The sequence below is a fragment of the Perissodus microlepis genome, chromosome 6, assembly GCF_051167445.1.
Source record: "Perissodus microlepis isolate ML-2025 ecotype Zambia chromosome 6, ASM5116744v1, whole genome shotgun sequence".
NCBI classification, from domain to species: Eukaryota; Metazoa; Chordata; class Actinopteri; order Cichliformes; family Cichlidae; genus Perissodus; species Perissodus microlepis.
The window spans coordinates 17,348,876-17,364,273 of NC_140466.1; the positions used below are offsets into that span (position 1 = coordinate 17,348,876).

General features: G+C 39.0%; 3 protein-coding genes across 3 annotated transcripts; 2 read left to right on the forward strand and 1 right to left on the reverse strand.

The window, feature by feature from the left end:
* The first annotated feature begins 784 nt into the window (after positions 1-784).
* LOC146385453 (OCIA domain-containing protein 1) lies at positions 785-5,195 on the forward strand. Its single transcript, XM_084931157.1, has 8 exons — positions 785-978; positions 1,204-1,288; positions 1,391-1,444; positions 2,423-2,470; positions 2,618-2,747; positions 2,838-3,004; positions 4,244-4,405; positions 5,016-5,195. The coding sequence occupies exons 1-8, from the start codon at positions 925-927 to the stop codon at positions 5,051-5,053; spliced, it is 738 nt and encodes a 245-aa protein (XP_084787283.1). The 5' UTR covers positions 785-924; the 3' UTR covers positions 5,054-5,195.
* Positions 4,646-7,957, reverse strand: rhbdd2 (rhomboid domain containing 2). The gene has a single exon (XM_084931156.1). The coding sequence runs from the start codon at positions 7,643-7,645 to the stop codon at positions 6,653-6,655; it is 993 nt and encodes a 330-aa protein (XP_084787282.1). The 5' UTR covers positions 7,646-7,957; the 3' UTR covers positions 4,646-6,652.
* Positions 7,958-8,764: 807 nt separating this feature from the next.
* Positions 8,765-15,396, forward strand: chic2 (cysteine-rich hydrophobic domain 2). Its single transcript, XM_084931158.1, has 6 exons — positions 8,765-9,127; positions 10,313-10,367; positions 10,568-10,723; positions 10,894-10,950; positions 11,033-11,092; positions 12,336-15,396. The coding sequence occupies exons 1-6, from the start codon at positions 8,994-8,996 to the stop codon at positions 12,384-12,386; spliced, it is 513 nt and encodes a 170-aa protein (XP_084787284.1). The 5' UTR covers positions 8,765-8,993; the 3' UTR covers positions 12,387-15,396.
* The last annotated feature ends 2 nt before the right edge of the window (positions 15,397-15,398 follow it).

Sequence of the window (15,398 nt, forward strand, 5' to 3'; positions counted from 1 at the left end):
GTCCAAGATTACACTATTTGACAGGCAAGAAACAGACTTTTTGGACCAACAAAGGAATTCCCAAGGAAAAATTAGCCGAGAACTTGGCATATCTTGGCATGGTGTGCAGTGTGTGCATATAAATTTGAGCAAACTGGACAAGTGGAAGACAAAAAAGGCAGGCCTAAAAATATCAATTCAATTCAATTTTATTTATATAGCGCCAAATCACAACAAAGGTCGCCTCAATGCGCTTCATATCTACAGCAGATAAGCAGTATCTAAAAGTCATGTACTTAGGAAACGAAAAAATTCACCAAAGACCTGACACAGGACCTGTGAGATGCATCTAACCCACCAGCTGACCCATCTACTGTTCACCCAATAAAAATAATTCTCATTAGTATCGGATCTCTTTGGGCGTGTGGCTCTAAAAAAATGAATTCTTCTTACCAGCAAACCAATAGCCACACAATAAGGCAGTTATGATTATGAAAACAATTAAATAGTTTGCATAATATGAAGATGTGAACCGGAAAGTGACAGAAAATAGTTCACATCCACTAGAGGGAGCGGGTTGACAACATTGGTACCGCTTTAACTGCCTTTTTTTCCAAAATAAAAGACCCAGTTGAGAGCTCTTTCTGATGTTTTAAAGTAATATAATTGCAACGATGTTTATTTTTTATTATTTGGAATCATGTTCATGGGAGATTACATTCCAGCAGTAAAACTGAGATTAACAGGCTTTCTTTTCTTTTCTCCTTTTTTGTTAGCTAAACAAATGCAACTTTCCTTCAACTTCCGGGTTAATGTCGACGCTATCGACGCTATCTGTAGCAATGACATTGTACCAAACACTAGATAAGTCAGTACGCCGAGTGGCTTATATTATGTTAGTTCACATGCTTTGAGGTGTCAGGAAGCTTGGACATTATCGTCAGTATGTCGTCCTCCACTACAGGTTTCCCGGGCGAGCGGCAGCACCAACCGGCGCAGGTAAAACATGGAGATAAACACGCACTAATTTAGATGCTAACACGTTAGCTTACGGTAGCTGGCAGTGACTTTGGATGAACTGCACGCGCAGTTTTATGGAGAGGGGTGTGTGCTTTGTTGCCCTCCGTTTTAATTTCAGTAATTTGAAGATGGATACGTTTGCGTGGATTTCTATGACTTCTAGCGGCTGTTAACTAACGGTAAGGTGTTTGCGTTAACCTGCAGACGCCGCTGAACATTGACTACATCCCCACAGAAGAAGAGAGGAGAGTGTTGAGAGAGTGCAACCAGGAGAGCTTTTTTTACAGGTGTAAGTTTCCCGTGCACGCCAGCTTGATGGTTTAGGATGTGAAAATATTGTTTGTTGTGACTCCGTCAAGTTTACACTGACATCATTATGATTTCTCCACAGCGGTGCCCTTCTCTGTGATCAGCATGGCTATCACCCAAGCCCTAGTGGCCAGAGGTAATGTTGTTCATACTGTGGAGCAGGGGTGTCAAACTCATTTTACACAGTGGGCCACATTCAGAGCAGTCCAATCTGGTTTTCAATAGGACAGATCAGTCAAACGTATTACAAAGTGTTCCTCTTTCTTTCACTCTGAAGACGTAAGAGAAGTCTTATGAAAACAATTTATAAAGAAAAGATGTGGGAGTGAATCAGCATGTCACTTTGGTCTTAAATGTTTAGAAAGAAATGTAACTTTGTTTTTTATTTTACAGATAAATTTGATCGTATTTTACCACAAAACATTGATTTCTAAAGAACATAGTGAAAAACTTGAACTTCTGCTAATTAATGGAGTATTAACAATAATTTAAAAAAATCTATAATTATAGATAGATACTTTACTAATCCCACACTGTGGAAATTCCCTTGTTACAAGGGTCAGAAAGAAAAAGTAAATTAGACATTATATTTATACTCAAGTATTTTTAGATGGTGTTTTTCCTGTGTCTACATTGTACACTCTGATTGCTGTTGGGATGAAGGACTTGCGATAGTGCTCGTTCCTACACAGTGTCTGTAACAGTCTACTGCTGAAGGACCTGCTCAGGGCATCCACAGTCTCATGCAGGGGGTAAGAGACTGGATGTGGACCATGCTAATGTCCATAATGAACATCAGCATGGTTAACATCCTGCTCTCACCCACCTATTCTATGGAGTCTTGGGGACTGGCAAGGACAGAGCAGTTGATGGGTTGCTGATATTTCTGTTTGTAAGATGGCTCTAAAACTGACAGAAAGCACAGTGAAATGTTGAAATTTATGCTCTCCTTTGTAATTTTCACATTTTCTAAAGCATCCAGAGGGACGAGATCATTCTGGCCCCAGGGCCATGTGTTTAACATCCCTGCTGTACTGGAATCAGCACAATATCAGTTAAATGAACATTGTCACATGTTGATACTCAAGTTGACATGAATGTGTTAAATTTGCAGGGGCTCTGTCTGCATCTCCAAGATTTGGATCTTTACCCAAAGTTGCCTGTAAGTTTAAAAGTGTTAAATATGTGGGAAACACACATACACACACTTGCCCTGTATTTACTGAGTAGAATAAGAAAAACCTCTCTGTTAAACTCAGTTTGTGTTGTTTTCTCATTTCTTTTTTTTTGACTGTGTTTGACCCTACAGTTGCTGGTTTCTGTGGCTACCTGGCTGGAAAACTGTCATATATGAAAACATGTCAGGAAAAATTCAAGAGGCTGGAGAACTCTCCTCTTGGCGAGATTATCAGACAGAAGTCAGGCCTGCCTCCACTGAAGTGAGTATCACATACACTTAATTAAATGCTGGCCTGTTGAGATTAACTGTCAGCAGCATTGCCTTTAGCATTTTGTCCCCTTCTTTACAGATCCCAGGGTCCTCAGTCAGAGTTGGGTGACCCAGACTCTCAGTCTTTTGAACCCATATTCCAGCCTGCAGAAGCCTCGAGCCACACCTACAGCAAAGATTATGGATATGGCTACAGTCCAGACCCACCAGCACAAATGGACAGAGGAGATGACTTTAGTGCTCCAGGTATTCCAAACGGGCAATATGTGGGTTATTCACAATTGAGTTCTCCACAGTAGCTCACCAAAAGAAAGTCCTGGGGCCAAAGCTTCCTGTTCTCTTTTTTTGCAAGGAGTTTGCGGCTCCCACTAGCCATCTTCAGTTAATTTTCCACGAGTGTTAATATTGTATTGATAAAGTGCTCTCTGAATTTTGCTTGCAGCAAGAATAGAAAAGTTCTACCAGTGAAAAGGAAAGACCTTTTCTGTCCTTTTCACTTGTTACAGTTAGGTGGTCATCAAAGTCCAGCATTTACTAGTTTTTCTTGTTTGGCATACATCTGAAATTACTTTTTTTAAAAAACAAAAAACAAAACAAGAGTTGGTTGCACAAATTTGAATTTACTTTGGATGTTCTCTAATCCACACAGGCTCAAAAATATATACACATATCTCCCCTGATATTTTGTTATATGTCCCTTAGCAAGTTGCACCTTAGCCATATACTTCTGGTAGTCATCAACAAGCTTCTGGCATAATGCTGGCTGGATTTCTTGGTTAATTTAAATCTGTTGATTTTGTGGTACAGGTCTGACTTTTTAAGCATACTCCAAAAATTTTTAATAGACTTTAAGGTGTAAGCTTTCTGAAGGCAACTCCAGCTTAATGGCAACCTGCTTTATCTATTGCAAAGTCAGTTTTAAAGTACTGAGATCATTGTCCTGTTGGAACACTCAGTTGTGTCCAAGTTTCAATTGTTTGTCTGCTGATTTGAGGTGAATTTGAAGAATTAGGAGGTAGCTGCGTCCAGATGAACAAAATCAACTTTTTTGAGATTTCAGATTTCCTTACGTGGATTATTGAGCATGCATTAAGACGTGGCCCTTCTTCATTATTCTTTCCACTTTGTATAATATACCACTGGCACCAAAACAGCTGCAGATCATAAACTACCACCCCCATGCTTGATGATACAGTGTTCTTGGGTTTAAAAGTCTCCCCTTCACACCTCCAAACATACCTCTTTGCAAAATACTATTTTTAATTTTTAATCCTCTCATTCTAAAAAGTAATCAGTGTATAAAGCATCAAACTACTTTTTTGCAAATGTTATATTGTAACTTGTATTCTTACTGAGATTAAAGGTGTCCACTGAATTCACAGACTGAGTTAATTTAATCATCCAAATATTTCAATAAAACTTTCCAGTAGAAATGAACTTTTTTTTTTTTTTTTTAAATCCCATCTTTTGCCCTGTAAATTTCAGTCCAGTCATATGTGGAAGAGGAGGAGCCCAAGAAGAAGTCTATCCTCTATGAGGACCTGAGGCTCAAAAACAGAGAGAACTATGAGGTCACACTCACTCAGAAAGCTGACGCATTGCTCAAAACACCACCTGCAAAAGAGCCAGAAAGACCCAAGAAAGATGGTAGGTGGTTACTGCTAAGGCATATATAGAACTTGATATATACTTTTTTTTTTTTTTTCCTTCCTTGGCCAAACTAGATGGAAGATAACCAACATTATAGAACTTTATGTTTGTGTCTCTAAAGTGGTGTCTTACAGAGGTTCAAAGTTAGCTGTTAAAGGAGTTGCTTCATAGTCTATAATTCTGACAATGTCTGTAAGTTAGCATTAAATGACACAATAATTAAATTATATCAACAGCTGAGAGAAAAAAAATCTTATAGAATTCAAGGAAGTAAAATGTACAAAACCAAATGTCTGGAAGTCCATCAAAGAAGAAAATCTTATTTAGTCGTGGCAGCAGAATCTTATTCCTGTGATGCGCCTGCATCTATATCGTGAACAAGCAGAGGAGCAACTGGCATGGAAACAAATAGTAGGGAGGGAGAAATGTGACGTCATTACTGCCTTTTATTATAATTCAAGATGCAGTGTGGATTGCACCTTACAGGAGGACTAGGATAATTTCCTTAAGAAATGGTGGTGGATAGATAGAGGTAGATTTGCAAGTACAGCCTGTCTTTTAAGTAATTTGTAAAATAATTTGCATTTCTCCTTCTGTCTCTGTACAGTAAAGAAGAACATCTATGGAGACGCTTGGGAGGAATGAGTCCTTTGGTGAAAATAAGATGTGATCAGTATTCGAGTGTCACTGATTGTACAGGACACGGGCTTTTCAGTGGTCACTTTTCATGATGTACAAGATTATGATAATTTTGTCTTTTAAGTATTAATAAAACCAAACAGTTTCAGGTCTTGGTGCTCTGTGTTTTCGCACTAATGTGAATTTATCAAAAATTTTCTATTAACTAGGATAAAGGCAAAGGTTCAAAACAAAAAAACCCTGGAGGTGCATTTGACTTGTTTGAACTTGCATCCAGAGTTTAAGACTCTTTCCTAACCTGCAGTTGTTACAATGATTTAAGCACTGTTATAATTGCATCATGTTTAATACCATGGTGTAAGTACAACAGTGAGTTTAGTAGTGAAAGAGAAACTTCTGTTTTACTCATCACAGAGGCCTTTAATTTAGGCGTAAACATGACAATTTAACTTGCAGAGAAATGGACCAAAATCACAAAGGAAACCACTCTCTAAACCAGGGGTGTCCAATCCCAGTCCTCGAGAGCTACCGTCCTGCAGGTTTTAGATGCATCCTTGTTTTGACACACCTGAATCAAATGAATGGCTTGTTATCAGGCCTTTCCCAAACTTGATGGCATGCTGAAGAGGTAATCAAACCATTAGGGATGCATCTAAAAACTGCAGGACAGTAGCTCTCGAGGACTAGGATTGGGCACCCCTGCTCTAAACCTAATCAGTGAAATTTGTTTGGACTGTTTGTCTAGATGCAACACAGGAAGTGGAGTACATCCTGCTGACACCAAATTCAGATAATCAGACAAAAAAAGAAAAATAGAAAGATACAGTGCTTAGCAATTTTACTAGACCACCAACTAGCGTAAGGATTACGCAGCAGCTCCCATAAATTAATAGCACTGGCATAAAAATCATATTTGGTGTTATTTGGTTATTCCACCAGTATGTGCAAACACTTTTAATCAAAATATATTTAATGCTAAAATATAGTTATCCATGAATTTTCAAATGTACTATTTTACAAAAACTGGTAAAGCACATTATTGCTTTCTTGATGCCAAATTGCAATTATTTACATGCATTTCTTACCAGGAACATAAATAGTTGAATTTGGTGGTCTAATAAAATACGTTTTTTAATACTACCATAAAAAGATTGGAATATTTTAAGAAATACTGGGAAAACATGACTGCTCCAACAACACTGCACACTGGTTATTAGTTATACTTGATTGTCATTTTTCTTATGGGTTGACCATGCAGTTAATACAGCCCTATTAGGGTCTGTATTAACTGCATGGTCTGTATTGTTACTTCTGTGCATCAGTTCTGGTTTCCAATTTGTAAGAAAGAGATTAGAAGGTTTTTATTTAATTTTTAATTAGTAGGAATAAAAATATAGAAAATTGGAATTTTTAAAAATGACAAGTCACCAGAAATATTTGAACTTTCAAAAAAAAAAAAAAAAAACTACACTTAATTATACAAGCAGGCAGAAACACAATCAGTGCTGAGATGCTGCAGGATCTTATAGATGATAAAAACTGAGTAGCTTTTATAGGATAAGCCTTCATAAGTGGATCCTTGCCAAGGCAAACATCTGAAAACATCTACTGTTGTAACAGTGATCCTCCGCTCTTATGGCTATGACCATGACCGTGGCCATGGCTGTGACTGTGGTTGCAGCTGTGGTCGAAACTCTGTGGTGAAAAGTGTCCAGAGCTGTGTCCTGCAACATGTCCATGAAGACTAAGAGGTGGTGTGGGACTCGCCTGGTGTGGCCAGCCTTCATAAGTCATGGCAGCAGTGTTGGCAGTGGGTAATGGAGCATAAGCCTGCACTGGGTAAGACCCAGGTGTGGGATTGATCTGTGGAAGCAAGGTCTTCTTCCTGTCCTCGGAGGAAGCTGGGATGAACATATCACCGCTGATGGTCCTGAACAGCCTGAAAGGCAACAACTTCTCCAGAACTCCAGCCTTGGCCTCAGACATGTCCAGAAAAGAGACCCATCCTTTACCGTACATCACCCCAACCAGGATGGCAATCACATTACAGGGCAGCACACAGTGAGGGACCAGAGCAGTGGTGATGACAAGGAACACCCAAGGAAGGGCCATAGTGGGAAAACTCACTCCACATAGAAAGGCTTTAGTCATCTTTGTGTGCATGGTAGTTATAGCCACAGAGGCAAGAGTGCCGGGAACCAACCCCTCAGTGTGACCCTGGAAGCCGTCCTCCTGCAGGAGATCCATGAAGCTGTAAAACAAGCCTATGATCGAGGACAGCAGGAGGAACAGAAAGAGGAAACGGACCGTCCCCACACCTTTCTCCAAGCTCCCGCTGAGAAACACCAAAGTCGTGATGTTCAGAAGAAGCTGAGCAAAGGTTCGGTGGTAAAAGGGAAACATCAGGATGCAGTATAGGTGTCCGTTTTGAAAAACACTTGCGCCGATGCTGAAGATGCCTTGTTTTAAGCTCAAACATGTTTGGATTGCAAATAAAACACACGATATGATGCTCACTGTGACAATCCCGCTGGTGAAAGCAGGAACAATATCTTTGATAATTTTGCAGATCATCTTAATATGCTCAGTGAGAGCCATTTTATCATCCAACTCAGGATATCCACGATTAATGAGCTAAATAGAAGTTGAGCAAGACTTGCCGAACTGTTTCATCGATGTCTTCACTTCCTAAAGAGGAAGAAGTGCCATTTCCGGGATGTTTCGAGCCGAAGGCATCTGTAACCTTCTCAGGATGTTTCCTTTTTGATGGATAAAAATGGTGTGCAGTCTGTGATGCAATATATCGATAAAAAGCACACCAAATTAACTTACTGTACAAACATCTAGCTAGGTATGAATCAGGGAGGCTAGCATGGGTAATAAGAAAACTTCTCGGTAAACCTTTCAAAATAAGTTTCCCTCTAATTTATTTTAGTAAAAACATGTATGTTCTAAGATTTAACCAACGACATTCAAGTTATATTTTGAAAAAGACTTTGCTCAGCTTCCGGTTTTAACTGCCCATCCTCTAGCTATCATTCACACCTCTGCGCCTTCTGCTCAAAGTGAAGAGATGCACTTTTTTCTTTACCACAAGTATTTGTACAGGTTTAAGATACTTCATATAACAACATGCAAGACTCCTAAATAGTTGGGAGATTGAGCATGCATGATTGAATATGCATCAAGACACCATATTAGACTGTGAAACACCGACTGAAAAGCTCAATAGTTTATAAAGGTTTTTAAAATGACATAAAACTGTCAGTGATTAAATGCTACAGTCAATAATTATGAAAACTATAAATAATAATAACTCAGTTCAAAGAGCATGAAGGAAACTTAATGCAATACTTCAGTTCTCCCTTTGTTTTACTGAGCAAGTGAGACTTAAATATTTTTTGCCATTTGAACCTCTCACACGCATCAGTGCGTCAAATTGTGATAACTCTGATTTTTTAAATAAAATGTGCTGTGGAATATCAGTATTACTAGACAGCAGTAAATGTCATTCCACAGATAGATGCCTTCAAAAACATCTATCCATGGAATGACCTGGGATTTTTACAGATATCCATCTTCCTGTAAGAGAGATGTGCAGAGAGCTGTAATTGAATACTTGTTTACAAATATTTCTCGAATTAGTTTTACATATTTTATATATTGTTATTTCATATAGTGGCCTTCGTTGTTTAACTGTGAATTGTGCTGTTCTTGGTGTTTTTCTGTCCCTCTTCCGGTGTCGTACGGTTACTGCGGCGGATGTTGATGTTTTGTTTCAGAGCTCTCAGAACGATGTGAAACTGTATCGTCTCCGGGACTGCTCGATATTTTTGTGGCCGTCTTCCCGATACTTTTTGTCCCATTTCTCTGTAAGGTTTCGCTGTTTGTCGGCATCGTGTCTCTCCCGGTGTCTGTCCCGGGAAGCGCGAGGCCGAGTCGTGCGATGATGGAGGACTTTGATGAGATCTACGAAGAGGAGGAGGAGGAAGAGGAGGACGAGGACAGGGCCGCGGAAGAACAGCTCCTTAAGTACGCTCCGGACCCGGTAGTGGTGCGAGGGTCCGGTCACGTAACTGTGTAAGGAACTGACAGAGCTCACGAGGGTCTACAAAATAGTTTAACGTTACTGTAAAATGCGGCGGCTAACACAGCTTTCCGTGGGTAACCAGTGGCTAGCTGCGTTAGCTGCCGCTGTCTGGCTTAGCATAGCATAGCCTAGCTAGTTAGCTTCTAACTTAGCAGCAAGCTAACTAACCGAGAAGTGAATGATCGGATCTAGCTTCAGACAAATTTGACCTTTCTTGAGATTTTTTTTATTGTAGCTATTGTCAAGTTGTGACAACGTGTTCCCATCACTGGTTTCATTTTTCTGAAGTTAAGTACAGACTTCCAGAGCTGTTTATACCGATCATTACAACACAAGACAGTACTGTGTCCGTAAATAGGTATTCTCACAATTAAAGCTAGTAATAATTAACCTACCATATCTTGAGTAAAGAAATTGTATTCTTAAGTAGTTGACTGTACTGAGAGTAGAGCTTTTTTCCAAACAAGTATACGTTTAACTTGTTTTTTCCGCTTATCTTACCTTGTCTCTTCAAAAAAAAAAAAAGGAAGAGTATCAAGCGTACAAATACTAAGAATAAAGACGGGAAAGGGATAAAGGTTGCATGTTGTTAAAGTTTTGTGCCTTGAATGGATAAATATACCTCCGTATTTCAGCCAATTTACATTTGTGGATTTAAAAGTTGTTTTTTGGGGGTTTTTTTTAAATGTCCAGTTTAGTTGGGTGGAAATGAGCTTACAGTTGAGTTACCTCCAAACATAAATCTGTGTCCTTACTGTTTTGGGGAGTTTAACCTACTGGTACTGTTTCTTTAATTTAACAGTGCCTCACATTCATTCTCACAGTGTTTTACACTATGCTGCTCTTTGCGTTGAACATTAGATTTGTTTGTGTAATTCAAAATAAACAGTGACAGAAGCTAAATAAGCAGGTCTGTGTGATAGTACACAGATGTATGGGATGTTTGAACTGTGTATTATATATTATCTTTGAATGTTTTAGATGAATTATAAAATAATTATTTTTGTTCTGATAAAGTAAATAGCTTCTCTTTGCTGTGGGTCTCAGAAAGATGTTGTGATGTAATTTTTAATGTCTGCACTAAAAGTATATTAAATCTCTAATAGTGGTTCATGGCTGATACAGTTTCATCTTTAATGTTGTAAGTAAAAATGTAATTTTTTACCTACTTTCAGGTTTGGACTCAGTAACAAATTCGAGTCAGAATTTCCTTCAGCACTTACAGGAAAGGTGAGTGTGTTGTTTTTATTGAAAGCAAACCATGACCGTGGGATTTAGATCAGAATCAACATGTAGTGTGTCATTTAAATTAATTTCTTTCCTCTTTTTTTGTTGTACGAAATACAGATATTTGATGCACATTTAATGGTGCTAAAAGTGTGAATATACTTACTTTTAATAATAAAAGTAATACTGTGTGCTTCCCTTAGGTGGCACCAGAGGAATTCAAAGCCAGTATCAATCGTGTGAACAGCTGCCTAAGAAAGACACTCCCGGTGAATGTGCGGTGGCTTCTGTGTGGTTGTCTTTGCTGCTGTTGCACACTGGGCTTCAGTTTGTGGCCTGTCATCTGCCTCAGCAAAAGGGTGAGATGCCCATTCACTTCGTCCCACAGTTTGAAAATGTTACGCAGAGAATCTACCACATTTGTTGCAGCATCACAGTGAACACAACAAAATATGTTGTGCACTAAGTTGATATGAGACTGTTTTTTCACACTACATTCACAACAGTATCATCTAATATCTTTTTCCAGACAAGAAGATCTATAGAGAAACTTTTGGAGTGGGAAAACAGCAGACTTTACCACAAGGTAAGCAATGAAGGCATCATTTGATATGTGTGGATTGATGAAACTTCTCTAATCACTGTTTCTGAACTCTGTTTCTGTGTAGTTGTGTTTGCATTGGAGACTAAGCAAAAGGAAGTGTGAAACCAACAACATGATGGAATATGTAAGTATTCGCTCTTTTCAGTGGTGCAATTATCCCCGTACAGTTAAAGAAAGTATACTAGGTGTTACACCCACTACCAGATTGCGTTAAAAAGCTGCTGATTTTAACTAAAAAGGTACTATTTTAGATGATAAATTGTGCCGAGGGTTGGTTTCTGGTTGTTCATGTAGTTACAGGTTTATCGCTGCACCATGGAAAAGTATCATATCTCCAACCTTTTTGAGCGCAGATGTTAGGCAGTTATTGTATCTGCAGTGTATGCTTGTGTGTCTTTGATCGATTAGTGTAGCGCATTGTTGCTCAGTTAGTCCAAAAGAAAGGGGTAAAAAAAAAAACTTTTTAATTGAGTATATTTAGTTGTTGAGTAAATAGGGCTCCTGCAATCCATAGCCCTGGCTAGTGGTTGTGTACCACCTTGTCTTTTGTTGTGCATTAACAAAATATTACAAATTAGTTTAACCTACTAGTATTAGCGTTTCTTATTACTAACATTAGCAATTTTGTGTCATGGTGTCTGGGCGTTTATATACAGATGTTGTTTATCCAGCCAGCTTTCAGCTACTTCATCCGATTCTGTGCCAGTTTAATTGTGTTTAGAAGAGGCTGAAATGCTCCTCTAAATATAAACGCTGCATATTGATTCTTGTAAAGATACACAAAATGTAATATTCTGTGGTTGTTATCTGTTAATATATCTGGCTTCCTCGTAATGCTAACACAATATCCATTTATCCATCAGCCAGTTCCTGTTTTTCATAGTTTTGTGTATAGCCACGGGCAGCCTGCTTGTTTTTTTGTTTTTTTTTTTGTATTTCAGAAAAAGTAACTTTAGCACGATCTGCTTAGTTAAGTTGGTACTCAGAAGTAAACAAATAGGCTTGCACAGGTTTGCATCTGTGACCCAGTTAGATGTGAGATGGTGGCTGTTTTGATATAAACGCTGTGGCCAAACCTCTCCAAGTGAAGTGAGTTTTTTTCCATCAGTACCTACTCGGGTCGGCTCAGCACAGCCTGACATGGTTATTAGGGTTTTTCATTAGATGATAGTACCTGTTACCGGGTACTTTTAAAAGTACCTGTTACACAGAAACAACATCGTGGTGCCCGTGTCTAATGAAAAGCCACAGACAGAGCAGCAGGTACGTGTCAAGTCGATCCAAGGAGGTACTAATTGGGGGGGGCTTAAATCTTGTTGAAACATCCCTGACTCACTACTTAGAGCCTTTTGTTCTATTCCCTGCAGGTAATCCTAATAGAATTCCTACCTAAGGTCCCGATCTTCAGACCGGACTAGCCTGACTACAGCTGATCTGAAACTTCTTCTGCTGCCTGCTGCTGTCACAGAATCATGATGGCTGTAAAGTTCCCAAATTATTACAGTTCCTTAAATACTCCAGCATTTATGTTGACATTTATTCTCCCTGTTTTCTCTTGGATCCATTCCCTATAACATATCTACAGCCTTGTTTACAAATCCAGCAGCCCCATACTTTTTTTTTTTTTGGGGGGGGGGGGGTGACATCACCATTGAACCATGGCCAGCTGGGCAAACCTATATCAGCCTATGGGATGTGAGGGGAGAACAAGCCGTGGACAATTTTCTTGATCTTTGGAACTATACCTGGAGACTAGACTCTCAAATTGAGTTCTTGGAGCCACGACTGGAAATTTGTCAATTTTATGTTTCCTAACCGAAGCACATGGCACAGACAGACCATGATTAAAAAATATATCAATCAATAAAACACTTTCATATGTTACACCACCAACTTCACCTGCAAAAAGTACACGCCAGTGCATTTGTAACAGTTGGTTTGGTGCTTTCGATTTGTTAAAGGCAGAGGAAGCAACGCAACACTGAACTTCAAAAGAGCCTTCATCCAAATCGACGCTGTAGCGGAACGTGGGGGTCCTGTGGGAACAGGTTGGGCCAGTGGCAAAGCAGCTGAACTCAATGTCACTATTCAAATACCAGGCATCCTCTGGTCACTTCACTGTGCATCAACCTAACCCAGTGACAATCACACACTTTGACTGTACTGTATGAATGGGTCTTTATGCTACACAGGTTACGTGGAACAGTTTGTTTTAAACGTGTGTCCAGGTGGTGGGCTGACTCTTGAAGAGACGGCCACCGGTGTTAAAGAAAAGCTTGTTGTTTTTTTCTTGTTCTTTGTTTTTATTATTTGAAGGTTTGTTTTCTGTTTTGTTGAAAGAAAAGACGGACAATGTTTGCAAAACTTTTATGTGTGTCAAACATAAGCAAAAAAAATAACCAAAATTGGACAAATCAAACACAGGATACTCTTCTTTGGTAATGGAAAAAAAATACTTCAATCTTTTAGTTTAAGTAATTTATAAATTTGAGCGTGCATTGATGAAATAAGCATCTTTTGTGTAACTGCAAAGGAATGCCTTGGTTGTTTTATTTCTCTCTGGGGTCTTGTGTCGTGACTAAAGCACACAATCGCTTTGTACATAAGAGAGGCGAAAGTAAAGGTGTTGATTATCTGCTGACCTTAGCTTACTCGTGTCTAAAGGATGTGGATGTGTACAAGGCAGATATTCTGTTTTAGATGTAAACTTACTCGAGATGAGCATAAAGAATAAGAGTTCCACCTTGTGAGGTGTTATGTGGTACAAGTGATCTGTGTCATGAAGCAGGATTTGGGCGTTCAATATAGTATGGGGAAACTCAAACAATCAACAAGGAAATGAAGCAGGTCTAATATGTGTAAAGAAGTTATCAGCCCTACTCTGTTCTATGAGGCGTTTTTGTCTTCCAGCGAGTTGTTGTGGTTTTCTGTCCTGAAGCGTTACTGCTTTGGTTCACTGTCACCGTTCCCTATCAGTCTGGTTTGAACCAGTTGTTTTCAGAAAAAAAGCTCAGACTCTACACAGTCTGCTAATATGTAAACATGCCGCTCTTTCCAGCAGAAGTTAGTGAACACCAGTAACAGACCTCAAAGGGAAGTAACAAAATGCACTCTGTATAGTAGTAAAGTGTGTCTAATTTGATTGCAGTTTTTCCAAAGACTTCTATAGAACCTGAACTCTTTTTTGTTTTTTTTGTGTTTTTTTTTTAATCACAACTGAGTGGAAGAATTGGCTCTTCCACATTGGCTTCATTTTTTTTTTTCAGGTCTTGGAGCCATGTCCATTTTTTATATCATCTATAGTTATCAGCTAGCCTGACAAGCAAGGGGCATTTATAGGCCATATTTAGCAGAAATAACTGCTAAATAATAGGCAGTTATTATTTTTCACGTAAATCCATTAAAAGCACCCCAAAAAGGTTTGAGTGCCGCAAACATGGTTAAAAGGTCTTTTGGAGCCTGCCTCAGGTGGTCATATGAGGAGCTGCAGCCGGTGGCAGTTCAATGTTAGCAGGATTTTTCAGCCCCAGAGAAGTCCACTTTGTTATAAAATGTTGATTATGAAGCCTTGTTTCTGAGTGAGTTATTTAGCCTGTAATCCTACTTCATGATGGTTACTTCAACAAATGTTTCCATGTCACAGATCACAACGTGAAGCACATCACATATCTTGCATATGTTTGACATTGACAAAGAGGAACAGATGGAAATCTTAAAGAAGGCCTTTTTGAGTAGATTGCATAATTGTCTTTCCCTGCTCCACACACCTTTGTGAAAGCATAAGAAGACTATGAGGTTATGTATGTCAAGAATTTGAGCTAAGCCACTTAGTTTTTGTTCACTGAGGTCTGGTGATTGCATGGATCACACTCAGGGGATTGCACTAGATTTTGAAAAGCCCCAAAATGTAGCAAAATCTCACTGTTACACCAGGGTGTCGCATATAGTACACGCGTCACACGCTACTTTGAGTAATTGCTAAACGATGCATTTGAAGATTTGGAAATATCCCTGAGGAAAAAAAAAAGAATAACCTTTCTAACATTTCTGTGGTCTTCCTATTTAGAAAGTGAAGGAAGCACATACACCAACAAAAAACAGATTTAGCCTTTTTATGTTAAAAGACCCAAATTCACGTGATTACTGCTGGTTTGCCTGTCGGTTCATCTGTCACTTTTCTATACTTTGAACTGTTCTGTGTAAAGCGAGGCATAGGGCCATATGCATATTTGTGGTGTGTGTGCATGATGTTTGCAGAAGCAAATGTTCCGATGTAGATCTGACTGTGATGAAATCCTGCACAAAAAACGAGTCCTTTTTATATAATCTTGAGTGGTCGTATGTGTGCGTGTGTGTCTGAGAGACAGAAAATGTATATACATGACTCATGAGCAGATGTATGTAAAGGAATAAACTTAATTAAACAAAGG